The sequence below is a fragment of the Lemur catta genome, chromosome 21 (assembly GCF_020740605.2).
Source record: "Lemur catta isolate mLemCat1 chromosome 21, mLemCat1.pri, whole genome shotgun sequence".
Classification (NCBI taxonomy): Eukaryota; Metazoa; Chordata; class Mammalia; order Primates; family Lemuridae; genus Lemur; species Lemur catta.
The window spans coordinates 16,079,796-16,107,613 of record NC_059148.1 but is presented as its reverse complement, the minus strand read 5'-3'; the positions used below and the strand labels follow the sequence as shown (position 1 = coordinate 16,107,613).

The 27,818-nt window shown below is 53.2% G+C and overlaps 2 protein-coding genes across 4 annotated transcripts; one reads left to right on the top strand and one right to left on the bottom strand.

The window, feature by feature from the left end:
- The first annotated feature begins 5,788 nt into the window (after nucleotides 1-5,788).
- On the top strand, nucleotides 5,789-16,467 carry LOC123625837 (SEC14-like protein 3). Its single transcript, XM_045534464.1, has 12 exons — nucleotides 5,789-5,930; nucleotides 7,146-7,221; nucleotides 7,460-7,503; nucleotides 7,625-7,684; nucleotides 8,669-8,857; nucleotides 9,731-9,826; nucleotides 10,459-10,519; nucleotides 11,710-11,793; nucleotides 13,821-13,927; nucleotides 14,275-14,414; nucleotides 14,509-14,678; nucleotides 15,527-16,467. Exons 1-12 carry the CDS (start codon nucleotides 5,877-5,879, stop codon nucleotides 15,646-15,648), a joined length of 1,203 nt encoding a protein of 400 aa, XP_045390420.1. The 5' UTR covers nucleotides 5,789-5,876; the 3' UTR covers nucleotides 15,649-16,467.
- Nucleotides 16,468-23,986: 7,519 nt separating this feature from the next.
- MTFP1 (mitochondrial fission process 1) lies at nucleotides 23,987-27,067 on the bottom strand. 3 transcript variants are annotated; one of them, XM_045534463.1, is made up of 5 exons: nucleotides 26,675-26,727; nucleotides 26,079-26,155; nucleotides 25,827-25,954; nucleotides 25,225-25,506; nucleotides 24,030-24,201 (listed from the first exon to the last, which is right to left on the bottom strand). In XM_045534463.1, the coding sequence occupies exons 3-5, from the start codon at nucleotides 25,886-25,888 to the stop codon at nucleotides 24,129-24,131; spliced, it is 417 nt and encodes a 138-aa protein (XP_045390419.1). In that variant the 5' UTR covers nucleotides 25,889-25,954; nucleotides 26,079-26,155; nucleotides 26,675-26,727; the 3' UTR covers nucleotides 24,030-24,128. The 3 variants fall into 3 exon arrangements, with proteins under 3 accessions (XP_045390417.1, XP_045390419.1, XP_045390418.1); XM_045534461.1 differs by lacking the exon at nucleotides 26,079-26,155 and having other exon boundaries at nucleotides 23,987-24,201; nucleotides 25,225-25,457; nucleotides 26,675-27,067; XM_045534462.1 differs by lacking the exon at nucleotides 26,675-26,727 and having other exon boundaries at nucleotides 26,079-26,656.
- Between the last annotated feature and the right edge of the window lie 751 nt (nucleotides 27,068-27,818).

Sequence of the window (27,818 nt, the reverse complement as noted above, 5' to 3'; positions counted from 1 at the left end):
AAAGGATAAAATACTCAAGAATAACTTTAACCAAAGAAGTACAAGACTTGTACACGAAAAATTATAAAATATTGTTGAAAGAAATTAAAGAAGACTTAAATAAATGTGAAGACATCTATGTGCATGGATTGGAAGACTTGATATTGTTAAGAAGAAAGTACTCTCCAAAGTAATCTACAGCAATCCCTACACAAATCCCAGCTGCCTTTTTTTTTTTTTTGCAGAAATGGACAAGATGATTCCACAATTCATATGCAAATGCAAGGAACTCGAACTAGCCAAAACAATTTTGAAAAAGTAGAACAAAGTTGGGCAGGACTCACACTTTTTATTTCAAAACTTACTACAAAGGTACAGTAATCAAAACAGTGTGGTGGTAACGTAAGGATAGGCATATAAATCAATGGTATAGAATTAAGATGCCCATACATCTGTGGTCAATTAATTTTTAACAAGAGCACAAAGATCATTCAATAGGGAAAGAACTGTCTCTTCAACAAATAGAGCTGTGATAACTAGATATCTACATGCAAATAAATGAAGTTGGACCCTTACCTCACACCATATACAAAAATTAGCTAAAAATGGATCAAACCTACAGCTAACATCATACTCAATGATGAAAGATTGAGAGCTTTTCTTCTAAGATCAGGATGAGGTTGCCCTCTTTTGTCACTTCTGTTCATCATAGAATTAAAGTTCTAGCCAGAGAAATTAGATAAGAAAAAGAAATAAAAGGCATCCAAATTGGAAAGGAAGAAGTAAAATTGTCTGCGTTTGCAGATGACATGATCTTATATGTAGAAAACCCTAAAGATTCCACACCCACAAAAATGTCAGAACTATTAAATAAATTCAGCAAAGTTGCAGAACACAAAATCAACACACAAAAATCAACTGCATTTCTCAACACTAACAAAAATGAACAATCTGAAAGGGAAATTAAGAAACTAATTCCATTTACAATAGCATCAAAAAATAAAAATACTTAGGAGTAAACTTAACCAAGGTTGCAAAAGACTTGTACACTAAAAACTTAAAAACACTGCTGAAAGAAATTAAAGAAGCCATACATAAATGGAAAGATATCTCATGCTCATGGACTGGAAGACTCATGACAAGTTGGCAATGCTTTCTTAGAATGACACCAAAAGCCCAAACAACAAAAGAAAAAGTAGCTAGTTGGACTTCATCAAAATTGAAAACTTCGGTGTATCAAAGGACACTAAAGAAACTGAAAAGACAGCACAGAGAATAGAAGGAAACATTGGCATATTATATACCTAAGGGATTAATATTCAGAATATATAAAGAACTCTTACAAGTCATCAGTGAAAATACTAATAGCCCAATTTAACAATGGGGAAAGACACTTTTGAAGTTTGAATAGACTTTTCTCCATAGAAGATACACAAATGGCCAGTAAGCACACGAAAAGATGCAACATGATTAGTCACTAGATAAATGCAATTGAAAATCACAATGAGCTACCACTTGACGGTCACTAGGATGGCTATCATAATAAAAAAGAAAGAAAGTGGAAGGAAGGAAGGTGGGTGGGAGGGAGGAAGGAAGGGAGGGAGGGAGGGAGGGAGGAGGAAGGAAAAAGGAAGGAAGGAGGAAAGAAAATGGAAAATAACAATGGTGAAGATGTGAAGAAATTGGAACCTCATACATTGTGCCCTTTCCCTCAGGCTATGTTGGAGCAAGTACCGCTTCTGCAGCCATCCCCTACACTGTTGTCTGTTACTGATTTTTTTATATAAAAAGATAATAAAACCCAGTACCTTCTATTAAAAATGATGAAGGACCAGGCATGGAGGCTCACACCTGTAATCCCAGCACTCTGGGAGGCCGAGGTGGGAGGATCACTTGAGGCCAGGAGTTCAAGGTTGCGGTGAGCAATGATTGTGCCACTGCACTCCAGCCTGGCCAACAGAGTGAGACCCTATCTCGAAAAAAAAGAAAAGAAAAAGATGAATTTACGGTATGTGAATTATATATCACCCTTAAACAAACAAACAAAAATTTATTTAAAAAGATGATGAAACCACCCAAGGGTAAAGGATGGAAGGTGGACTGTCCCAGGGTGCTGGGGCTCTGACAAGGTGTGCCTCAATTTCACTTCTGGGTGTGGTGGCTCACGCATGTAAGGCCACCTGCCTCACATTTCTGTGGTCTGAACACTTGCCTCCTCCCAGCAATGCTGGCCCCACAGTGAGGCTCCTGCACAGCTGGGGTCCCCTCTGTACCTGCCCAACTGGTTCTAGCAGGATCTATCCAGGGGAAGGAGGACAAGAATGTGCTGGGGATGGACCATAGGAGCAACTCTTTCACGTTTCCTAGCAACCGCCTGGAAGGAGGGGTTGCAAGGTGGGGTGCAGGTGGCTCTGTCTACCCGCCGTGGTTGTTTGTTTAGGTTGTGGTTGTTGTCATGGGCCCCTGAGAGCTTAGCAAATGAGGATCTAAACACAACAGTGCGGCTTTGCCTGGAGAGGGTGCGCTCTGCAGGGGGGGGAGGGATGGGGCTGGGGCTTCTGCCTCTGTTTCAAGGCAGAGAAAATGAAGCCTCCTGCTCCCAAGACACCCTGCAACCCGAAGGAGTTGGATCCAGGCTTCCACACAATGATAATTTAGACCATGTATTGAGCACTTGCTGTGTTCCAGGCACAACGTTAAGCTCTCCAAGGGAAGGTGGGCCCAGGCTATGATTCCAGTGCAGGTTCCAGACTCAGACACGCTTGGGTTCAAGTTCTGTCTCCCCATTTACTGGCTGTGTGACCTCAGAAAAGTTTCTTGATCTCTCTGAACTTCTATTTCCTTCCTTCCTTCCTTCCTTCCTTCCTTCCTTCCTTCCTTCCTTCCTTCCTTCCTTCCTTCCTCCCTTCTTTCCTTCCTCCCTTCTTTCCTTCCTTCCTTCTTTCCTTCTTTCCTTCCTTTTTCTTTCTTTCTTCTTTCTTTCTTTCATCTTACTACGTTGCCCAGGCTGGAGTGCAGTGACTATTCACAGGCTGCAGACCTTCACCGCAGCCTCCAACTACTGGCCTCAAGTGATCCTCCGGTCTCAGCCTCCTAAGTAACTGGGACTACAGGTGTGTTCCACCATGCCCAGCTCTGAACTTCCATTTCTTAAGCTGTAAAATGGGGCACCCATACCTCCTTCCAAAACGTTTGATAATGATATAAAGCTCTCAGCTCAGCAAACAGCAAACTGTAAGCTCTACGCAGGTGGGGTCCCGATCCATGTTGTTTACTGTAATAACTCCCCACTCCACCTGTTTCTCGCCCTCCCACCTCCACACCTTTGCCCAGGTCATCCTCTCCACCTGGGATGCCCCTGTCTCTCCTCCACTCCCACCTAATCAAAATCCTTCCTCTCTTCAAGGCCTGGCTCAGATGCCACCTGTGTCACATTGGGGTGACTTCTGTGCCTGGATCCTCTCCTGGTCCTCTCCCTAATTAGCGTAGAAGCACCTAGATCTGAGACCGTGGGGCAGCCCATCAGTGCAACAGCAAGCAAAGTGGCTAATTACATGGGCTTAAACCTCGATAAGTTACTTAACTTCTCCATACCTCAGTTTGCTTATGTGTATAATGGGCTTAATAATGGTACCTACCCTACAGTGATGTTCTGAGGTTTAAATGAAGAAATGAACTCAGAATGAGGCCTGGCATGTAATAAGCCTTCAATAAATGGAGTTGACCTATGTTGTCCAATATGGTAGCCACAAGCCACATGGGACAATTTAAAGTAAAATTAATCAAAACTTGATTCAATTAAAACTTCAGTTCCTCAGTCACACTAACCATGTTTCACATGGACTATTGGCTACCAAATATGTCTAACAGGACATATTAGACATACACAAAATGTCCCTCATCACAGAAAGTCCTGTTGAATGCTGCTGTAGACAATGAGGAGAGGTGCACACGGTAGGGTGCTCTGCACATTCGTGGTCAGGAAACATGCCTGGGGTTGTGTCTGAAGGCTCACAGCTCCTGGGAGGACCCCCACCCCTCCTCCTGGCCCTCCCTGCTCAGTCTCTGATGCCTCCAGAAGTAACCGGGGCACCTCCCGTTGGAGGGATTAGAGTGCGAAAGGAGACTGGTGAGAAACGGGCAGGATTAGCGGCTAATGAGAGGACAGCCGAGGAACCCGATCTCTGCAGCCGCCAGCCTGGCGGGAAGTGGGTGTAGACAGCAGCCGGGGCTTTGCAGACTTTGAGGCTGGCGGTGAGGTGGGGCAGAGCTGGCGTGCGGAGAGTTACCTAACCGCTCCTGAGTACACGCAGCAGGTGCCCCAGACAGAGGGAAATGGCCAGAGATGCCCCCTCCTTCTCCTTCTGGCTCCAACTCTAGCAGGAGCCCAGAGAAGGGAAGATGCCAGGCGGGAAGATGTCTGGTACTGACTCACATCGGCTGGTCTAAAGAGGCCCTGAGATGCCCCCAAATAGAGGCCCTTGATAGCCCAGGGTTGGGGACCCAGGATGCACTAGGGCTAGGGGACCTGGAAGAGTCCTAGGCTAGCCCTGCCATTGGGTTCAAGGCTAGCCTAGCTGTAGTTTCAGCCCATGAAGACCCCCTCGAGGCCAAGAACATGTGGCCACATGGTCATGCTGCAGTCTCGAGCTCATGGTTTTGTATAGACCATCATTGATAATGGGGTCACTCCCTTCCTGGAGCTTCTGAGACACACACAGCCCTCGACAGCCTCTATGTCTCATTAGATCTTCCCAGAGGGCAGGGCAAGTCTTGAGAGCCCCATTTTATAAATAAGGCAAGTGACACTCAGAGGTGCCATCTTGAAAAGGAGGTTTTATAGAGTGGAGAGCAGGGCCGGACCTTGTAGGCACATCAAATGCATGACAGAAATCAAAGGACAGAGTAACCTTCTGGGCTTCCCCCATCACCTCGCAGGGATGAACTGCTAAGTCCTTCCTGGTGGATGCCCCTCCCTGACCAGGTGTGTAAAGTCCCAAGAAACACCCTCACCACCCAAGACCATCAACCTGCCCTGTCTCTCCCTAGGGGTACTGTCCCTAACTGGAGGTCCAAAACTCCCTGAACAAAGCCCCTCATTGTCCTCATGACTCCAGCGATGGGAGGAGAGCACAGCAGGGTGGGGGGCGCTCAGCCTTTTTCCATGTTGAGTCCTCAGGGCCAGCTTCAAGGGATAGGATTTGAAAGATGGCAGGAAACGTACGTAGCGTCAGCCCCAGGGAAAACACAACCCTTCTCCAAGGACACCCTTTGAGTTCCATTTTCTGTCCTCTTCTTGACTGTGGATGTTGGTTACCAAAGAAGGATGTGAGCCCCCCACCCCCTCCCCCAACAAAGTGAAGTAACTGTTTGCTAGACTGACCCAGCCTCAGACTCCTGCCCTGTTAGAGCTGGGTAGGGGGGTGACCTTTGGAGAACTCTAAGTGTGGGGTCTCGTCACTAGTGAGAAGGGGAGGCTGAGGCACAGGGACAAAGGTGCCGACAAGGAGTGGTTTTCATTCCTCCAAAGCTGCCCCCTTCTCCAGGGCAGTGGTCATGAGAGGACTTGGAGCACTCCGGGGGTTCTCCTGGCACTCACCCTCGGCTCCCAGGCCACAGGGGGCCAGCTTCCTTCCCTCTCAGCTGCTTCCTCCTGTCAGGGGACCTCTGGCATGCCCTCCTGTGCCCACCTGCCCCTCAGACTTGTCCCAGAGCCAAGCACGGGACCTCACTTAATCCCAGTTACGTAATGTGCAATGCAAACAGTTAGCCAAGGGGGAGGTCCCTAGAGCCACGCCCAGGAGTGGGGGCGAAAGGCCCCAGCTGGGCCAGGGCTGACAGACTAGGCTTGGCCTCTGCCCATAGTGGCCACCACTCCTCAAGCCTCAGCTGGCACCATGAGCGGCAGAGTTGGAGACCTGAGCCCCAAACAGGCAGAGACCCTGGCCAAGGTGAGAGCTCCTCCTCCTGGAGCCCCAGGGGAGAGGGCTGAGGGGGGTGGAAAGGAGTGGCTAGATCACTGCGCACTCCATTGATTCAGCACGTCCTTGATATTGTCTCTTTGCTGTTACCTCCCAAAGGATCAAGTCCCAAAGTGCTCAGTGACATCAGCCCTGTCCAGGGTAGGGGTTGAGTGAATAGTGTCACTTCCAGGCAATAGTGTGGGTGATGCCTACCCAGGATCAAGCCTGACTTTTTCTCATCCCAGAACCAGACCCAGAGAGTTCTATCTGGCTGCTGGGCACCCCTCTTCCTTCCTCCCAGGCCCCTTAGATGGGAGCTAAAGGATGCTGCTTGCCTGCCCTCTAACTGTTCCTCCTTCCTGCCTGGGATCCTGAAAGATGACTGGTCTGTAACAGCCCAGGAGATAGAGCAATGTGTTGTCATTCCCACAGTTAAGGAGGGGAGAGAACACATAATTACTAACCAGGTTTTTGTAGAAGATGGGATGAAAAAGGGCAGAAGTTTTGGTGGGCTAACACATGGAGGGAACTAAGAATATATCCAAACTCCAATCCACTTGCCCACATGCCCAACCATTTATCCTTCCTTCCATCCATCCATCCATCTTCCCACCCTCCCATCTATCTCTCCATCCCTATTTCTCTTCATTCACCCACCCATCTCTCCTGTCCATTCACAGACTTATTCATCCTCCCACTGTCCATCCATTCATCCAACCATCCATCCATCCAAACATCTATCCACCCACCCATCCATCCATCCAACCAACCACCCATCCATCCATCCATCCAACTTTCCATCCATCCAATCTTCCATCCATCCATCCTTCCATCCATCCATCCATCCATCCATCCATCCATCCTTCCATCCATCCATCCATCCATCCATCCATCCATCCAACCTTCCATCCATCCATCCATGCAACCATCCATCCATTCATTGATTTCTTCTTCCTTTTTTCCATCCACCTACCTATTGATTCACCCATCCATTCTTCTTTCTATCCATTTACCCACCCATCTATCCTCCTTCTATTCACCCACCTATTCGATGATCCATCTTTCCTTCTATTCATCCATTAGCCCATCAACGTGGGCCAGACTGCATGTGGGATGGAAGGAGGGGTGATGCAAGCAATCTTTGAGTCTGGAGGCCAAGGCTTAGTGTGAGAGAGCCACTCTAACTGGTATCTCTCTTCTCAGTTCCGAGAAAATGTCCAGGACGTGCTGCCTGCCCTGCCCAACCCTGATGATTACTTCCTTCTGCGCTGGCTCCGAGGTGAGGGCAGAAGCAGGGGAGGGGACTAGCGGGGGGCAGCGAGAGGGGCATGGTCTAGGTGCCCCAGAATGACCCATCGCTCTCAGGGTCTGCTTCACGTGTTCAGGTCCAGAAGAGGGGAGGGGGCAGGGAAGCAAGGTCCTACCCAGGCCCCCAGTGTCCTCCATAGCTCCCACTGGCCAGGAGCAGACAAAGCAGCCTCTTTCCCACCTCACACCTTCCTTCCATCTTCCCACAGCTCGGAATTTTGATCTGCAGAAATCGGAGGCCATGCTCCGCAAGGTGAGGCCCATCTGCCCTGGGGATTCAGGGAGGTGCTTCATGGGGGGAATTCATGCCTCAACCCCTGCTTTCCTCAGGGTGCTGGGAGCCCAGTGGGGCCTTACCCTCTTTTCCCTTTCAGTACATGGAGTTCCGGAAGACCATGGACATTGACCACATCCTTGATTGGCAGCCCCCAGAGGTGAGCCAACACCCCCCCACACACCTCAGTCCTTCATAGACATACCATCCAAGCAGCCTCTGGGCCACTGGGGACCATGAGTGAAGGGCAGCAAGTCTGAGGGGTCTGTGGAACCTCCTGGGCCTGCAGGCGCCCCTGGGGGCTTGCAAGGTCCAGACCTGGGTTGAGACTTTAGCAGCATGAGCTCATTTAATCATCACAATCCTATGAGGTAGGTGTTATTGTCCCCATTTTACAGATAGGAACACTGAGGCCCAGAAAAGGTTAGGCAACTTGCTCACAGTCCCACAGCCCCAAAGTAGGGCTGAGATTTGGTCTCAGACCTGTCTGACTCCCAAACCTGGGCTCTTAACCACCGTGGTTAGCTCATGCCTCCTCCTAGGGCTTTGCTCAAAGCAGCCTGTCTGGGTGAGAAAGACACTGAGGCCCCCAAGGCACTGATGAGAACAGTGCCACATGGCATCTTTAGAGTCATGGTCACAGCTTCATTTGTGGGGCATGAGTTCTGGGCCAGGCACTGTGCTTTGCCAACAGTCCCAAGAGGGAGGGATTATCCAAATCATTTCCCAGAAGAGGAGGTAGAATGGGGCTCAGAGAGGTGGTGTCACTTGCTCAAGGACACATAACAGGGATGCAGCAGTGTGTGTATTTGAAGCAGATCTGTTGACCTTCAGAATCCTTGTTCTCCATCACTAAGCCCAACTCCTTGCCACAGAAATGAACATGGGAGACGTTGGGGGCAGAACTAAGGAGCCCACCTTGAGCCAGGCCTGGCTGAGACCTGGCTTTGCCACTTACCGCTGTAAGCAAGGCCCTCCCCTGCAGGACCCCTGTTTTCCCATTTTGGACATAGCGCTGCCCTACAGGGGAGGGACAGTTCTTTGTACCATGGTGTCTATAGTCTGGGGCCCCCCAGGCCAGCCTGGTCTAGGGGTCTCCGGGGAGGCGTGTAATGCCACGTTCTGTGTATCTTTCCATGCCCAGGTGATTCAGAAGTACATGCCGGGGGGCCTGTGTGGCTATGATCGTGATGGCTGCCCTGTGTGGTATGACATCATTGGGCCACTTGACCCCAAGGGGCTGCTCTTCTCCGTCACCAAGCAGGACCTGCTCAAGACCAAGATGAGGGACTGCGAGCGCATCCTGCATGAGTGTGACCTGCAGACAGAGCGGGTGAGGCCCAGGCTATGGGGGGCAGTGGTTGGGGGCAGGTGAGGCTGCCAGGGGGCACGGTCCCAGGAACACACCTGTGCTCGCCACTACCCCAGTCAGAGGGCTCTCGGGTCAAACACAGCTCTGCTGCTTACCAGCTCTGTGGCCTTGGAAAGTCACCTCACCTCTCTGAGCCTGTTTCCTCACCTACAAAACAGAGGTGATAATAAATAATGTTTGCAAAGATTAAATGATATGATTCGAGTGTGTGGCTTAGCACACAGGGCCTGATACATATTTCTCAACAATGGTAGCTAATGTTGGCTGGGCATGGTGGCTCACACCTGTGATCCTAGCACTCTTGGAAGCCAAGGTGGGAGGATCGCTTGAGCTCAGGAGTTCTAGACCAGCCTGGGCAACATAGTGAGACCCCGTCTCTAGTAAAAATAGAAAAAAAATTAGCTGGGCAACTAAAAATAGAAAAAATTAGCTGGGCATGGTGGTGTGTGCATGTAGTCCCAGCTACATGGGAGGCTGAAGCAGGAGGATTGCTTGAGCCCAGGAATTCAAGGTTACAGTGAGCAATGATCATGCCACTGCACCATATACTGATGTATAAGGAGGCAGATGGATGGATGGGTGGATGGATGGATGGTTATATGCATGAATAGATGGATGGATGAAGGGGTGGATGGTTGGATGGATGGATGAATGATTAAATGAATAAATAGTTGGATGGATGGGGAAATGCATTCACTGTTTTTTCCACTTGCTCCTCTATGGACAGACAGGGATGGGGGCTGGAAGGAGCCCTGAGGGGTCATGTACTTGGCTCACCTTCTCCCAAGCCTGTACCCTGAACCCTGGAAACACTCCTTGCTCTCATCCTTGCAGCTGGGGAAGAAGATTGAGACCATCGTGATGATATTTGACTGTGAGGGCCTAGGACTGAAGCACTTCTGGAAACCTCTGGTGGAAGTGTACCAGGAGGTAAGGAGAAGGCCCGTGGGCACCTGCCACTTGCTTTGAGGACCAGCTTGGCCTGCTGTGACGCTGCTGCTCGCTTGGATCCAAGATTTAGCAAAAACAATTCATTGGGCCCCATTACTGTGACTCAGGACCCAAAGGGCCTTCATATGTTTCCTAGAAGACCCCACATAGAACAACACTATGCTGAGACCACAGGGGCCAGCTTCTGCCAAACCCTTCCCAGGCCTGTCACCCCTGGCTCTGTGACTCGGGCAAGTCACTTCACCTCTCCATGTTTTAGTTTCCTCACCTACAACATGGGACTAGTGATGTAGGGATACTTCAATGAGTTGTGGTGTAAAGTGTATACACACTGCTTGGCAAATAGTTAACATTTAATAAACAGTAGTCATTACTATTATACTATCATTACTATAACATTTACTCTAAAATGATTACTATGTATTTATTATTAGGATGTGGTTATAATAGTTTGAGGTGAGACGGTCTCCTCCAGGGGCCAGTGGAGGTGACAGCAAGATAAAAAAAAACCCTGCACAGCCTCTGTAACCTCCAGACAGGGGATTGCAAAGGAGGTGGAGGCAGGAAAAGAAGAGGTGTGGGCTCTGATGGGGTCTTTCTTGGTTGCACAGTTCTTTGGCCTCCTTGAAGAGAATTACCCAGAGACCCTGAAGTTCATGCTCATCATCAAAGGTGTGTGGCAAGTGACCTCACTTACCCGTGCCTCAGTTTCCTCATCTTTCCTCCGAGGATCTTAACAGTGCCTTTGTCCCAAGGTTGTGGGAGACAAGTTGGTTGCTTGGCTGCATGCAAATCACTTAGAGCGCTTGGGACAGAGTAAGTTCTCAATAAATGGTAACTTCTATGGTTGGTCTCACGAAAGAGGAGGCAGCTCTCACCCAGTTCTTCTGGGAATCCCCCCTCATTTCTCCTGCCCTGATGGTTTCTCCTTCCTCAGACTGCCTCTGGCACTGGCTGCTGGTACACCCCAGTAATTTCTTTCCTGTTTGATGCCTTCTGGGGTGTCTAGTTGCCTTATATATCTTCATCCAGGGGCTCTGATTCTCCACTTCTGTTGTATCCCTCATGGACCTGGGGCTATGGTAGGTGCTCAATAGGTATTTGGGTGGTTGTTGTTTGGGTGGATGGTGGTTAGATGGAAGGACGGATGCATGTTTTATGGTTGGCTCATTGGTTGCTTGGTTGGTTGTCCAATTGACTGGCCTGCTGGTTGCCTGGCTAGTTGATTGACTAGTGGTTGGTTGGAGAGTTGACTGGCTGGTTGGTTGGCTAGTTGTTGGCTTTGTTGACTGATTGGGTGGCTGGTTGGCAGGTTGGTCAGTTGCCTGGCTGGTTTGTTGTTTGGCTGAATCATGGTTGGTTGGCTGGCTGGTTATTTGGACGGTTGGCTGGCTGGAGAGGGCAATGGTTGGGTGGTTTTCTGGCTGTTCAGATGGGTGATTGGTTTGCTGTCTGGCTGACTTGTTTGGTGATTCACTATTTATTCAGTAGGTTGGCTGGCTAGAAGGTAAACTGAAGTAGTTGATTATTTGTTGACAGGTTGACTGGCTTGTTGACTAGCTGGTTGGCTATTTGGTAGATTCTCTGGTTATTGGTTGACTGAATGGGTGGCTGATTAAAAGTTTGTCTGGCTAGCTGGTTTGTTGGGTGGATGCGTGGTTGACGGATTAGATAATTAATTGTATGCTTGGTTAGTTGGCTAGCTTTGGGCTGGTTGACTTGGTTGGACGTTTTGTTGGGTGCAGGGCATTGGAACTGGCCAGGATTATTCATGACTTCTCTATATCATTGGCTATAACCATTATGGGGAGTGGTCTGATGACATTCTTTTCTTCCCATTATCCTTACTTGTATCTCTCCAGCCACCAAACTGTTCCCCGTGGGCTACAACCTCATGAAACCATTCCTGAGTGAGGACACTCGCAGGAAAATAGTGGTGTTGGGAAGTAAGTAGTTCCAGCTTCATTCCCTACATGATCTTTGAAGTCAGGTTGGCCCATTGCCCACCCCAAAACTCCATACATCACCTAGAATGGGAGGCTCCTTCTTTCTGAAAGTGAGGTGGGTCTTACCTTAGAGTCTATCAGCTACCTACGCCTCATTCCCTGCCAAAGCCCTTGGTGGAATAAGGGCTACACACCTACCGCCTTGTTGGTTTCACTTTGGCTGCTGGTCAACCCTGGTCTATGGGCCTCAGTTTCCTCTCAACACTTACAACCCCAGTGCTTCTAAAGGTAACATGGGCTGAGCAGGATGAGGAGGAAGAACAGGAAGAGTAGCCATGAATCAGAGAAAGGAGGTCCAATAGGAAGGGACTGGATAAGTGACTAATGGTGCAACCATTTGATGAATTATGGGCAGCCATGAAAAAACGATGCTGTGAGTGAATATTTAATGTCATGGGAAGATGTCACTAAGTAAAAAAAAAAAGGTAGATTATAAAGGGCTATGGACAGTATAACCTCATTTTTATAAAAACAATTATATACTTCTGGAAGAAAATGCAACAAATATTAATTTACTGAGGGTAAGAAATCATATGGTTTTTCTCCTTTTCATTGTTTGTATTTTTCTATAGTTTCTAAACTTTGTATAATAATGGGTATTAATTTTATAAGTAGGAAAAATAGTTGAATTTAAAACCGACAGAGTGAGAGAAAGAAAGAGAGAAGGGAAATAGTTCTTAAACCCAAACCAATGACCCTGGGCTTTGTGGAAAATTTCTCCCAAGCAGATTAGTCAGATCACAGAGTCAGGAGAATTGTGGATCTGAGGAGGGGTGGTGGTGCTGTTTTACAAATCCTTACTTTCTCTCCCTTCCTGATACCCTAGCCTCTGGCCTCTACACAATTCCACTGGGATGGGGAGCTTGGTGGATTACGAGGTAGCCTCGTTTGAGGGGCCCAGGCCCATGACTTCTTTTTTTTTTTTTTTTTTTTTTTTTTTTTTTGAGACAGAGTCTCACTGTGTTGCCCGGGCTAGAGTGCTGTAGCATCAGCCTAGCTCACAGCAACCTCAAACTCCTGGGCTCAAGCAGTCCTTCTAGCTTAGCCTCCAAAGTAGCTGGGACTACAGACACACACCACCATGCCCAGCTAATTTTTTTTTCTATATATATTTTTAGTTGTCCAGATAATTTCTTTCTATTTTTTTAGTAGAGACGGGGTCTTGCTCTTGCTCAGGCTGGTCTCGAACTCCTGAGCTCAAGCGATCCTCCTGCCTCTGCCTCCCAGAGTGCTAGGATTACAGGCACCACGCCCCGCCTAGGCCCATGCCTTCTAGGCCCACCAAAACCTGGAGCAGTGTGAGTTACAGCACAGTCCAGGCCCCAAGTCTAAGGCCTCTGCCCCGCCAGGTGCCCCACAAGGTTCTGCACATTTGACCCTGATGTGCTGGGCATCATGGTCTTCATCTTTATCCTACTGGAGGGAAGGAATCTCCCATGGCCATGTAACCCAGGCCATGTGGCCTGGATTAGCCACAGGGCTGGGGCAGTGGTGACAGCCAGGACACAGAACTCTTAGAGCTGTGCCTAGGGTATGAAGAATAGTTGTAGGCATCACGGTCATGGTGATTAAGCAGGGGGAGTGGGGACAGTCCCTCCAAAGGCCCAGTGCTGTCCATCCTCCACCAAGAGGTCTGACTGGGGTATGCCACTTACTCACTGGGTGACCCCAGCAAAGTCCTTAACCTCATTGGGCTTTCAAGACTTCTTGAGACAATTAGACAACTCTTACTTTACTACTCATAACTAGGGGAACTTCAAGATCATGCAAACCTGTCAGACAAGGAGAAACGTATTTCCACAGCAACACGATACTAAGAAAGACACTTCCTGTAGCCTGAGGTCTGGGAGGCTGGGGAGTTGGCCTGGGCAGCCCAGCTCCTACAGGGCTTCTCCCCATGTTCAGTTCACCCTGGTGGGCTGATTGGTCCAGGCTTGACAGCCACCCTTCAATCCCCCTGCTCCCAGGTAACTGGAAGGAAGGTTTGCTGAAACTCATCAGTCCTGAGGAACTGCCTGCCCAGTTTGGGGGAATGCTGACTGACCCAGATGGGAACCCCAAATGTTTAACCAAGGTATGAAGAGGCCTCCCCAGAACAGGGCAGGTTAGAGAGTCAAGCTGGGTTCCCTTCCCACCCACTCATTCATTCTGCAAATATTTGTAGAGAGGCCCTGTGAGCTCTCAGCAGCTGTCAAGGCAAAGAAGAAATGATGGAATGTTGACCTGGGGGAGCTGTTGGAAGGGGACACTCCAGAGGAAGCCCTGGCCTAGCCTGGATGGTCAAAGACAGCTTGAAGGGGGAGGGGGATGGGAACAGGATGAGCAGGACACTTCCAGGAGATGAAGAAAGTGTCTTGGGCAGGAGAAATGCAGATGGTGGCCTGGAGAGGGGGACAAACCCATCCCATCCAATGTCCGCAGATCAACTACGGTGGAGAGATCCCCAAGTCCATGTACGTGCGGGACCAGGTGAAGACGCAGTACGAACACTCGGTGCAGATCAACCGCGGCTCCTCGCACCAAGTGGAATATGAGATCCTGTTTCCGGGCTGTGTCCTCAGGTAGGGACAGGCCACTGTCCCACCCTTGGCTGGGCCCTAAGCCCTGGGGGACCCATCAAGCTGAGCAGCAACCCATCCCCTCTCCCCGTTACAGGTGGCAGTTCTCATCTGATGGTGGGGACATCGGCTTTGGGGTTTTCCTGAAGACCAAGATGGGGGAGCGGCAGCGGGCAGGGGAGATGACGGAGGTGCTGCCCAGCCAGCGCTACAACGCCCACATGGTGCCCGAGGACGGGAGCCTCACCTGCTCAGAAGCTGGCGTCTGTAAGTCTGCCCCGGCTGGGCCCTGGCTCTGGAAGGCTGGAGCCACCTGTCCCACAGTTTAGGGAAGGAAACAGAGGGGCAGTGACAATGCCCCATCCAGAGACACACAGCCTAGATTAGGGCCATTCATTCACAAAGTCGCTCACTGAGTCCACAGTCATGAGCACCTACTGTGTGCTGAGAGCAAGAGACACACAGGCCCCAGAGGGGTTGAGGGCACTTGGGCTGCAGGACACAGGCAAAGGATGATGGAGCAGGTGTAGCTTTCCTCCTGAGGGAACTGGGGCTCTGAAAAGCCAGTCAACTGTGCAGAGCCCCAAAGCTGAGTGTGGCGCCAGGGGTAGCTGCGTGACCCTGGGCAAAGTCTGACCAATCCGGGAAAGGACCCTTGGTTCCCTCACCTGTGAACTAGGGGTGACCACCCCTGCCTCTTGGGGTGGTTGTGAGGAGGGAAAGGTTGTGCAGCACGCCTGGCCCAGGACCCCACATCATCCAGGGAGGCTGGGAGACCTCTGATGTCCCCAGCCATCCCCCTTCACCCACCTTCACATGACTGTCCAGGTGTGGGGACAATGGGATGCGATGGCCATTGTTCCCACTGCCAGTTGGCACCACTAAAACCAGACCTGGGCACATGCCAGGAGGAGGTCGGTGTCTGTTTACAGGCCTGCTCGGGGCTGGCAGGTGGCGGTTCCCACGGGGGAAGGGAAAAGGTGTGGTGGGAGTTTGGCCCAGCTTGGCAAAAAAAAGCTGGTGGGAACACAAGCCCATCCTCCTCCGTGGCTGGGACAGGGACACAGAGAGTGGGAAGCCAGGCCCAGCTGTCCATCTTTCCGTCTGTCCACCAGATGTCCTGCGCTTCGACAACACCTATAGCTTCGTCCACGCCAAGAAGATCAGCTTCACAGTGGAGGTGCTGCTCCCAGACGAGGGCATGCAGAAATATGACAAGGAGCTCACCCCTGTCTAGGTGGTTCCCTCACTTCTCTGAGACCCCTGACCCTCTGCTTTCTCTCTATACATCCTACTCTCTCTCCCCACCAAAACTGATCATTAGTCCTGTCTCTGTGATGTTAGCAAGTACAGAAATAGCTGTCTGGGGAAGACTCATCCGCTGTGGTCAGATCAGGAAAGACATGAGAGGCACAGGCTTGGAGGGTAGAAAAGTTGCAGAAGAGAAAGAATCAAGGGTAAAGACAAGAGGTGGATGTCACTGAAACTCAAGAAATAGGAAAATGAATCCCTCAACATTGGTCCTCACCTAACCTAAGGCTTTTGCATGTGCTTGAATTCCTTCCCTATGAGCTGTGAGCAGCTTGGGTTGGAGACATATCTAAATCCTTTTTACTTCCACTCCCTACATAGTTGATGCTCAGTGTATACTTGTGGAGCTGGAGAACCAGAAGGTAGGGAGCAGGTGATCCATGGGCATGCGTGAGGAGCCACAGCCAGCGTGGGGTGGATTTCAGCACCCTGGACAGGGGCAGAGGCATGGCAGAGATGGACTCTCCCCGAGACCCAGGCGGTCCAGCCCCCAGATTTCTGGCACTGGGTGCCTCTTGGGGGCCCCAGCCACAAATACCACGTGCCTCTCACAGGAGATGCCCACATCTGGCTTTGTCTGACTTGTAGCGCTCACGTTGCCGCCTCTATCACGCCCACCCCCACCCCCTTCCCTTGGAGCTCACCGCTCATGTTTTAAGTAATTAAAGAGATTTGCCTGGAAGCAAAGGATGTCACATCTGGCTGTAGATGCTGCTGGCATAATAAAAAAAAATCACAGCTATCATTTGATGAGTGCTCTTTATGTACCAGAAACCATGCCAAGCGCTTTATGAGCTTAGCTCATTTCGTTCTCATGCCGAACCCAAGGCCACTTACCATGGCTACTTTACAGATAAAGAAACTGAGGCTGAGAGAGGTGAAGCCATTCACCCAACATCATACAGCTTAGGTGGCAGATCCAGGACCTAGGAGTTTGGGGTTTTTTTGTTTGTTTGTTTACTCCGTAGACATTGCTCCTCAAAACCACAATGTAAATGATAGTGAGATGTTAAAAAAAAAAAAAAGCATTGCCCTTAATTGCCCTATAATATCACCTCCTGAGACCCCACTCTTACAAAGGAGGAGAAGGGGTGAGACTTGTTTATTCTAGATCTTCCAGTAGAAGTGGCCTGGCTGTCACCATCTCTAATCCCTGTTTGTGGGTAGAGGAGCTGATGGGCCCCTGGGGTAGCTGGAGCCATGGAGACCCACCATTCTTAAGCATCTTGTCCAAGGCAACTCACACATAGTGGGGCAGGGCTTGTGCTTCTAAGCCTGGCATTCCTGTCCACTGCTCACGTGTCATCTGTGAAGCCCCCTGACACCCACCACGACCCTGGGTGACTTGGGGAAAGGCTGGGACTCCACAGTTTCCTTCCCAACTTTCTGCTCCGATTCAGGGACACAGAGACGCTGGCTTGAGCCCCAGGCTGTGGCACAGTTCTCGCCGGTAGCTGCCAGATCACACCAGGGAATGGGGATGGGTGGGAAGCAAAGGACTTGGCTGGTGCCACGAGGGGCTCCTTGGAAACTGACGAGCTGAGGGCCCAGCTCACATGTGGATGGACCATGAGGTCTGACTCTGAGGCCAATCAAGTAAGCGCTCAGCACCTGCAAGCACTTTCCTGCAAGCACTTGTGGGCACAGGACCTTGTCTCCTCTTTATAGATGGGGACCTAAGCTCCCAAATGCACTGGCCTTGTTCCTTTGGCCCACAGGTGGCAGAAATAGGACTGGAGCTAAGGCTTTCTGCCCCCACCTCTTCACCCCCACTGCCCTTAGGGGGGCCAAAGATGGCAGCTATGGCCTGTTTCCCATAAGTGGGGTCAAATTTGGCAACTGAAACCAAAAGGCTTGGCCCCCTACCATGCAGAGCTCAGGACAGGGAGACTTGTGGGCAACTCTATGCTGGCACTAATTAGACCCCCGCCCTGCATCTTACTCCTTCCCTGGGACCCCCCACCACATCGGCCTCATCAGAGAGTCCACATTCTTGTCACACAGTTAAGAGGTCAGGTTTTCCCCAAACACATAGTGGCCACAAACACAAGTGCCCAAGTGCCCCAGAAAGTCAAGGCAAGACAAACCCACTAGAAAAATAGAAAACTGGTGTAAGTATATGTCTTCTGAAGGGGCCGCTGCCCCCACGTCTGCCTCCAAAGTAGACTGGGACGTCCCACCGATCTCCTCCTCGGAAGAGGAGGGTCTCTCTGCTGCCCAAGGTTCCAGGCCCATCTCCTGGGCCTCTGGGCTGGTGGGGGGTCACCCCAGGGTGCTCCCCAAGCTGCAGAGAGGGCAGCACGGCTGGAAGACCTTGAGCACCTTCCTTGGGGGCAGCAGGACAGGAGCAGCAGCAAAGTGACCCCAGTGAAGGCCAGCGTGGCCCCCAGCAAGTCCTTTAGTGTCCTGCAAAAGGCTGGGGAGGAGGGGCCGGGGAGCACCCCAGGACTGCCCGGGGGTGCGGGGCAGGCTGTGCGGGACAGCTAGGGTTGTGCATGGAGGCAGAGAAAGAAAAGCCAGGAGTGCCTGGGGAAGCAAGGGTGTGGTTGGGACAACAAAGGGCAGGGGGACAGGACCAAGAATGACTGTCCATGAATCTGAACAGCCATAGCCAGAGGAGGGTCCAGTCCTGTTAGGGCCTAGGCTGCCCCCCAAGCCCCTGCACTCACGTTTAAACCATGACACTGGCAGCTTCTTGACTCTCAGCAGCACCACGGTGTCACCTTGCTGCCCTGGCCCCCTCTTAGCAGAAGAACACAGGCCTGGGCTCTGGGTCTTTGGCAGGGGCTGGGAGGGACGTTGTCCTCCTTCCAAGCAGAGAAGGGGGGAGACCCTGGAGCTAACAGTTTCCCCTCCACAGAGTTCCTCTGAGGAAGGGGACACTTATACGGTGGCCGTCAGCAATACTAGCAGAAACCCCTAGGGTGGCCACAGCGAAAAGAAACATTGCCCCCCGCCACCCACAGGCCTCCTTAAATTGGCCCAGAGGAGGCTCAGGAAGGGACAAGCCTCACCTGGAGTCCACAGGTGAGCTTAGGGCACAGCTGAGCTGGGCCCAGGGCCAAATACTTCCACATTCCCCTACCTTTGACACCTGTCTGCAACGCCTCCTGATTTTAGCAAAGGCTTCAAAGTCCTCTTCACTCACGTCGGATTTTGAAGGCGGTAAGAGTTAACGCTGATGATGGCTGACTGCACGGTGGACTGAATTGTCTCATCTGTAGGAAGGTGATAAGGGTGGCAGCTACGCACAGGGTTGTCATGGAGATCACAGGATGCAATGCCTAGCGTGCCGGGCTCCATCCCTGTTCTCTGTGGGTGTCACTTAATAACGCCTGTCCAAGGGAGGGCTGAGCGCATGAGGGAGGTACTGCAGGGCAAGATAATTCTGTCTCGGGGAAGGAGTGGAGAAGGGTTCCCGGAGCAGGTGCCATTGGAGCTGGACCTTGAAGGCTGGGAAAAGAGGGGGTGGGGGGCATTCCTGGCAGATGGCACGGCCTGAGCGAAGGCGCGGAGGCAGGACGTGCAGGGCACATCCAGGGAACGGCAGGCGTCGGGGCAGGTGAGAACACGGGTGCAGGGGTGTGTGTGGTGAGAGATGAGACCGCCGAGGGCTGGGGGCTCTGAACGCCAGGCTGGGGTGTTCAGACTGGATCCTGGCAGCCATCGGCAGCCATGGAAGGTATCGGGACAGAGGAGGGACTTGGAGAGATTCAGCCAGCAGTATGATCATAGCAGAAGAATGTTCCTTTATGCAATGGGCATTTAAGGCATTCCCAAGCTTTTAGTTCATACAAGTAAGACCACAACTGTCACCATCCGATGCACATCTCTGGACAATCGTCCAGTTGTTTCCTTAAATAAATTCCTACAAGTGGAATCCCTGAGCCATGTCATGGGCACGCTTTCTATCTGGGTTAGTCACCAGATGGAACAATTCAATCACGTGCCCTCGCAGTGGATGTCTTTGCCACAATAATAATGGCCAATATTTGCAAGCGCTCACTGCGAGCGCCACCCCGACCGCATGCTTTGTGAGCCATTTCTCCTCTAATCCTCGCACCAGGTTCAGGTCATTAAAGAGAATTGTACGGCGAGGAAACCAAGGCTCAGAGAGGCTAGGTAGCTGCCCAAGGTCACACAGCCTGTGAGTCGGCTCTGCCTCAGACTGTGTAGAGGGTCACGGGCTGGAAGGCGGGAGGCATGGAAGCTGTCCCGTGCTGCGGGAGGTGGCCGGGAGGTGGAGGGGTGGCTTGAGCTTGGGCCAGTGACTCCAACTTCGGGCAACAGGGACCTAACCAAACCCATCTCATAACGAGGCTGTAAAGACTCACTGAGCCACATCGCATGAAGTGCTTAGGACAGGACCAGGTGGACGCTACGAGCCGTTCACCAACAGGTAGTATCAATAACCAGTTTGAACCAGTCAATATGTGTATGTTGGGAGGTGCTGCCCCCTTGTGGTGGTGCTGAACATTGCGTGAAGATGGTCGTTAGGCGGACCCAACTCCCAGCTCGCTCCAGGACTAGGGCCACCAAGCCTAGGGGTGGAAAGAGACATCTCCTCTCCATGCCCCCCAATCCCAGCAGGGTCTACCCCATCCTCTCATTTCAGGACATAGTGATTTCCCGTCCCACCCTGTCCTCCTCCCCCCAGGTCCCCATGATTCCTGACAAGGCTGTAGTGCACCGGGCCACCTCCAGATCCCGGCTGGGGCTGGTCACACCCTCGTCCACGCACAGCTGTAGGGGCTGATGGGAGCCGCCAACCACGGCAAATTCCACGTGGAGCTCAGAGCCCAGGAAAAGGGAGCTGGTGTTGGTGGGGCCTGTCCCCTCCGACATGGCTTCATGCTGGGCTGGGATGAAAACAGATGGGGAAGACACCAAAGGGCTTGCCCAAGGCCACACAGCAGGAGGGAAGAGACACAGCTGGGGGAAGGTGGCCCAAGGCTCAGTGCCCTTTACACCTCACCACCTGGCCCTCCTGCTCTCTGCAGGGTAGCCTTGCCCAGAATTGGAGGCATAGGAGCCCCTGAGCCAGGGGGCCTTCCCCTTGGGACACTGCCTCCACCCAGCCAATGTCCCCCACCTGCAGGAAGGGAAGAAGCAGGGCAAATTCTCACGCTGAAGTCCAGACGTCCAACCCCAGCCAGAGAGCCGGTAACCGAGGAGGGGGTAGGTGAGGTGGGGACTTCCAGGTTGGCCGGGAAGCGAGAGGGGGACACAGGGAGTCTGGCATGTGAGGTGGCCCAGAAAACAAACACTGCAGGCCCACGACAAGTCCCCCAGGGCAGCCCATGCAGAGCAAAGGATGGGAGAGAAAAGACTAGGAGAATCCAGGAATTCCAAATTTAGATTCCCAGGCGAGCACGCCCAGGCCTGCCCCGGGCTCACACCACCGGGGTGCCCATGGGGTCCACACCTGCTCACTGCCCTTCCTCTTCCCGTGGACCTCCAGGTTTCGGGGCCCCAGACAGGCTAAGGGGCGCCAGGCAGTGCTCACTCCTTCGCCACACACTGACTCGCTGGCGGAAGGCAGCAACGGGCAGCTGCTCCGATCTTCCAAGTGGGGGTGCGTAGACCACGTCGGCAAAGAACGCCACCATCTTTCCTGAGATCTGCAGGGACACCAGCTCCTTATGATGGTGGAAGAAGTCAGGACAGGTACCTCCCCAGCTTGGCCCCCATCTCACTGTGTGGCCTTGAAGTCACTTGCCCTGTCTGAGCCTCAGTTTCCTGTCTGGGTCTCACTCAAGGTCCCTTCCTTGCTTAGACGCCTATCGTGCTTTGGAGAATGTTGTACTAAGTTGCACCTGGTGGCAGACTCAGTTTCTTCATCCGGAAAATGGGAGTGATAGTTTCCCCTTCCCACGAGGATGCACAAAATAAACACAGGTAAAAGGCACGTAACGTAAAACACACAGTTGATAAACGGCAGGTCTGCATCATGCCCTTGGCTACCAAATTCTGTGACAATCCAGGCCTCTGCAGCTTTTAGAGAAAGACACTGAGGCCCAGAGAGGCTGTGACTTGCCCAAGGCCACAGAGCAAGGGGTGATAATCTGATTCTAGCCCTCTAGCCCAACTGTGCCCGCCAGGTATCCCCAGGCTCTTGGCAGCCTTGTCCTCCTGAGCCTCAGCTGTCCCCTCCCCAGCCGGGCAAAGCCACAAGCCTTGAATGGGGCAGCAAGACCACGTAGCCAGACATGACAGGGACCAGGGAGGGTGGGCAGGTACCAAGGCGCAGGTGGCGGGTGTCCAGCTGCGGCTCCTTCCTCACTGGCAGGAGGACATCTGTCTGATGGCATTCCTGCAGGAGGCTGTCCCCTGGCAGTCTGGCCCAGACTGGTGTGGACAGACAATAGCCTCAGTGAGAACGTGGTCCACAGACCCTGCCCAGAAGCCTCCCCGACGTGCCCCCACCTTCAATCGCCCGCATCTCCAGAATGGAGCAGGAGCCGGTCTCGCCCCCTACAGACAGGATGTCCCCAGACCTCATCTCCACCAGCCTGGCCTCGGAATGCCTGAAAGCCCCTCGGGTGCGCACCTACTATGTGCCAGGCATCTAAAACTTGCACCCCAGTAGTTCCTTACAAGACAGGGCCACCAAGGGCAGAAGGGGCCCACAGTAGGGCACAGCGAGGGGGGCAACAACAGAAGGGGCCTTGGCGCTGGTTCTGAAGGATGCTGAGAGCTGGCCAAGAGGAAGAGGATTTGCAGCTGGGGAGCAGCGGTGCCTGTGGGGGAGGGGGAGGGGCAGAGGCACAGGATGGGGTGATGGGGAGACGGGCAGGGGCAGGGCTGAGAGCCTAGGCTGCGCCCCTGAGCACTGGCCTGGGCAGCTCCTGGCTTTAGGCAGCGCATGGTGGGTAGAAGGTGGAGAGTGAACAAAGCAGAAGTCACCGGCATGTAAGGGAGGACGTGGTCGAGTCGGGCTGTGACTGTGAGGTAAGGGGCAGGGGGCGGGCTGGGAGAGCGCTGGGCTAAAGGATGTGGGGTGCCAGCCCAGGCAGGGGCTGGGCTAGAGAAGGAAGAGTGCTTGGAGTTGGGAGGGAGTGGCAGGAGCCTGAGAAAGGGACCTTGACAGTGTGGGGGGAGAAGGGTGGCAGAGAAAAGCCCACCCCATACCTCAGGGACCCCTAGCTCCAGGAGAGGTCATTCAGACTTACCCTGCCACTGTAGATACCACCAGATCTGGAGCCACCACCCCAGAGCCCCCATCCTGGCCCGCCAGCAGCACGCCCACCTGGCCCTGTCGCCCCTTTAAGTCCCAGCCCAGGTGCAGGTGGCCCCACCAGGGCAGGGTTGGCCCACCTGGCTGCACCTGGCTGTGGGGGAGGGGGCAGGGTCTGGGCTGGACCTGACCTGTGGCTTGGGGCAGGGCCAAGGAGAGGACCCAGGTCTACTTCAGCCCTGTGCCCCACCTCTCTGCTCCTTTGAACTGTCACTGTCAAAAAGGGACTGAGCCAGGACCTGGGGGGAACCAGCCCCTTTAGCACTCCAGGCCCAGCAGCTCAGGGAAGTCACTCCCTCCTCCTGGGGTGGAGGTGGGGGGCAGCCCCCTAGTCACTTTCTTCTCCCCAGCCTCCTAAGTCCCTTCCTGGGGGCATCTCATGTGATACTCATACGGGGGCTGTCATCACCATCTGGGGCATTTTCAGGCTTAGGTGGCATCTGCCAACGCTCCTCTCCCACAGGGGTCGCTGCTTTAGGGGGCTTGCAGAAAGAGGGCAATGCCTACCCCAAAGGGGGCTGTTGGCACCAACGGTGGAACCCCGGGCACCTGCAGGTGAGCACTGGTGGGCAGGGAGGCCACTCTGAATGACACACGGCAGAGGTCAGCCCTGCCCTGCTCCGCACCACCGCATCCCTGCTTATCCCCAACAGAAAAGGAGACAAAACTCAACTTCTTGAGGATTTATTGGGTGCAGGGGAGGGACCTCTGGCCAGGGCACCAGGGATGGGCTGGCCAGAGAAGGTGCCCTGAGGTATCCCAGCGACTGCACTCCTGCGTTTCTCCCTGAGTGTCTGCTCCTCGTCCAGCTGCGCCGCCGTGGGGTGGCTCCGGGTGCCCAGCTTGCTGAGCAACCCTGGGCGTGCTCCTTGCCCTCTCTGGGCCTCAGTCTCCTCACCCTCCATGGGAAGGTGTGACTTTCCTGTCGAAAGACAGGGCCAGGCCCACCCAGAGTCCACTCCCGTCCAGTATCATGGATTCCAGGGAAGCCACCAGGGTTCAGGTCCTGCCTGTCTGGGACTCGCTGCAGCCACTGCTCCTTGAGGTATTTGCTTCTAAGCATCCATCCGGCTCAAACTCAGGTGCCAGGGTCGTGGAGTCAGGGAGCCAGGAATCCACATCTCCTGGCAGGAACGGGCAGTTGGCGTGAGCAGGGGGCCATTGCACGATCAGGAGGAGCTGGGCTTCCCCACCGACGGGTAGAGCTTGCGCAGGCTGGAGTCCAGGAGGAAGTCCACTGACCTGCAGGGAGGGTGAGGGTGGTGAGCAGGTGGCCAAGGGGTGGCAATGAGGGAATAGGAGGCATGAGGCCAAGGCTAGGGAAAAGGACCCCTAGATGCAGGATACACATGCCACCCAGGGGGACAGTCACCCTTAACACACTCCTCCCACCTTGGGCTACTTGGAAAAGCCAGAATCAAACCCCCAGAATGGCAGACATCTTCCTCTTCTTTATTCAGTTGGGGAAAGTGAGGCACAAAGAGAGTAAAGGACTCGCTTGGGGCCTCAGGATCAGTTATGTTACCCTGGAGACAGATTCCTCATATTCCATGTTGGTCTGGTTGGGTTGACCCCACCTCTAGTTCTAAAGCAGGCACATGACCCAAGCCTGGCCAATCAGAAATGAGAAACTGGCTCAGGGGTGGGCACCCAGTCTGGGATGGACCAATGACAACCTTCCTTGGGATTTTTGTTGTCACTATTAAAAAGCCTCTGATAGGGCTTGCTAAGCTGGTGGGATGGAAGCTGGGAGCTGCTGGGGGCCATCTGCTCCCACAAGGGAAAAGTAGGTAAAGCCAACAAGGACTAGGGTGGGAAGAAGGGAAGCAGGATGGGTGACCGAGAGCCCTAAAGACATCATTAGCTACCTAGATCCAGCCATGCCTCAAAGCAACACACCTGTGGAATTTTATTCCTATTTTATTTACCCATTTAGTCTGAGTTAGGCTTCTGTCACCAACACCTTCCCAAACCCATCCCCTCCAGGGTGCACCTGCTTCTTCCTGCCTCTGGTTGTTTAGTAACACTAGGCTTTCTTTCTTGGAATTTCCTTGTCCTGTGTCCCATACCCTCAGGGCACCTCTTTTCCTTTACTGTCAAAGTACCTGCCAGATCACATGATAAGGGCACAGACTGTCTTTTCTATGTTGGGAGCCCTGGGTGCCAGCCTGCCATTGTCCTGTACAAAGCGGGCATGCCCCACACCTCTCAGAGCCCAACTCCACCTGCAGGGTGGATGAGCCCTGAGGCCAGGAGGGCACTTACCTGTCAATGGGGTGGATAATGATAGGGATGGCCAACAGCCCGATGGCGGTGGTGGTCCACTTGCGGACAGCCAGAGGCCAGCGAGTGGCCGTGCCCAGGACATAGAGAGAGGCGGCACACACACGGTTGATTGTGAAGCCTGGGATGGCCACAGAGGCCAGAGCCTGCCACACAAAGGTGTCCACCACAGCCACAGTCACCCTGGTGCTGCGGCCTGCTTCGGGGCTTGGCACCTGGTGGGCACAGAGGCACTTAATCCAGCTGGGGCAGAGGCAGGAAATCCTGTGACAAGGGGTATGAGGATGGACCAGAGAGAGGCAAGTGGCCAGTAGGAGAGCGCTGGGGTAGAGGGGGCTCTGGACTGTACCACATTCAGGGCTGGGAGTGGACTTCTCCATGCCCAGGACTGGGGTATAGACTGCCACATCCAGGTCTAGGGGTGGGGACATGGGGGTGAGAGTGCACTATCCTACCAACAGGACTTAAGTACGGACTGCACCTGGCAAGGCGGTGAGGAGAGCACTGTCCCATGGGGACTTTATCACATGCCAGGCAGAGGACTGAACCACGTGAGGAGTCCGCCCGGCGTGGGGGACACTTACCTCTCCTGCCTTCTTGCCTTTGTCAATGGCATCTGCCAGCACGTAGGAGCTGGCGACACCATAGCTCAGCCACACCACAGCCGCTGGCACCAGGGAGCGGAAAGCCTCCCCCACCTCGTTGGCGTAGCCTAGGAGGAGGGGACACTTCATTCCCAGGCTCATAGACTGTTCCACAAGGGGGCGCTAAAGTAAGCCGGTTCTAATCCCAGCCTGCCAAGCAGAAGCTGGGTGACCTTAGGCAACTACTTTTACCTCTCTGAGCGTCTCATTCTGAGCTGTAAACTGGTGTCAAGGATGCCCACCTTGACTCTAGGGCCGCTGTGGGAGACCTGAACACAGAGTCATCAATCATCGCTCATTGGCTGGATTTCCAAGCCTTGGTCCTAGGAGGATCAGCACTAACGAGGTGACAGAGAGACTTCCTGATCAACGGCAGCGCCACTAACTGGACACTCACCATGGGCCCTGTCTTATCTCATGCCACCCTTACAACCACCACCCAATGAGAGAGGCCCTCGAGTTCACCCCTTTTTGCCAAGGAGGAAACTGAGGCTCAGGGGCAGCCAGTGAGTGGCAGGGCCGAAATGCGAGTCCGGATCCCCCGACTCCACAGCCGGCCGGAGAGCACACCAGAGAGGGCGGCCGCTTACTCCGTGGGGACTTCCTTGTCCCACCGGTGTGGTGTGACCTTGGGCAAGCACCTAGCCCTCTCTGAGCCCAGTCTCCGGCCCAAGCCACATGAGAACTAAGATCCTCCCGCTTCCTCCAGGCCCTGGGCCGGCGTCCAGCGACCCCTGCTTCCCAGCCTCGCGGGGCTGGGGTCGCCGCGCTGGTCCCCCCGCGCTCACCCAGGTACCGCACCCACGTGTCCCGGTAGAGGTCGCGCTCGGCGCCCCCCAGCTGCGGCTGAGACATGACTCTCCCGCCGCGGCTCCGGCCACTGCAGCCGGCACTTGGTCCGCTGCCGCCTCCACCGCCGGGAGCACCGGGGTCCGCGGGGCCGGGACCTGCCGAAAGTCCGGGACTGAAGGGCAGGTCAGGCACTCTCTGCCAGCAGGGAGCGTCTGCAAATTCCGCCGCGCACCGAAGCCCCTCTCCCAAGCTCGCGTTTTACAGATCGGTTTTCCCCACGTTATCTCTGAGCCGCTGGCGCGAACCTCTCGCAGGACTGACTGCAGTTTTTGGAGCCAAGGAAGCCGGGTTCAAATCGAGGGATGCTACACTGCATAGCTGTGTGACCTCGGGCAAGAGTCTACTTCTCCGAGCCTCACCTGATTCGTTTGTAAAATGAGGGACACGATAATGTCCACTCCCTGGGATGGAAGTGAAAATTAATTATGATCATAATTTATTGAGTTTACTACCGGCCCGGACGTTGGCTAAGGACTCTCTATGGCTTAAACCCTCTCAGCAGCCTGGGATCCCGGTTTACAGGTGAGGACATAGAAGCACAGAGAAGGTGGGTCATTTTCCCAGAACACACAGCTGCTAAGTGGTGAAGCCGGGCTTTGAACCCAGACAGTGTGGTTCCAAATCCCGTGCCTTTTCGGAAAGCTCAGTAAATGAAGCCGGGGGAATGAGTGGTGCCGGGACTCTGGAGTCCCCTCTCGGCAGGTGCCACTGGGATCTACCGGGACCAGTATGCCCCCAGGGGCAGGGTGTTGACTGAATCAATAAATTAACTGGGCAAGGGAGACAGAGTTGGGGTACAAAACTCCAGGGAAGTGAGAACAGAATGCAGGGTCTTAGGGGTTAGTGATTACAACAGAAGGAAGCCCTTCCCCGGCTGGACCTCAGTTTACCCAAGAGAGTAATGAATGCACTTCACCAAAACTCTGGGAATCCTTTGCCGGTATCTGCAAGGCAAAGGCGCGGCCCTTGGAGACCTGGGTTCAAATCCCAGTCGCGCCCCCGATTTAGCTGTTGGCCTCCCTGAGCCGCAGTTCCCACGTCTGCAAAAATGAGAGTAGCCAGCGTTTCCCGAGCGCTCAC

What these genes read in the sequence shown, in the direction of transcription:
- MTFP1 (XM_045534461.1), bottom strand. Translation starts at nt 26,741, where the DNA reads ATGTCTCAGCCGCAGCTGGGGGGCGCCGAGCGCGACCTCTACCGGGAC. An exon ending in CACGTGGGTGCGGTACCTGG is followed by an intron (nt 25,955 to 26,674) that starts GTGAGCGCGGGG and finishes CCCTCCTCCTAG; the next exon opens with GCTACGCCAACGAGGTGGGG. An exon ending in ATTATCCACCCCATTGACAG is followed by an intron (nt 24,202 to 25,224) that starts GTAAGTGCCCTC and finishes CCCTCCCTGCAG; the next exon opens with GTCAGTGGACTTCCTCCTGG.
- LOC123625837 (XM_045534464.1), top strand. Translation starts at nt 5,877, where the DNA reads ATGAGCGGCAGAGTTGGAGACCTGAGCCCCAAACAGGCAGAGACCCTG. An exon ending in AGGCAGAGACCCTGGCCAAG is followed by an intron (nt 5,931 to 7,145) that starts GTGAGAGCTCCT and finishes CTCTCTTCTCAG; the next exon opens with TTCCGAGAAAATGTCCAGGA. An exon ending in CTGCTCAGAAGCTGGCGTCT is followed by an intron (nt 14,679 to 15,526) that starts GTAAGTCTGCCC and finishes TCTGTCCACCAG; the next exon opens with ATGTCCTGCGCTTCGACAAC.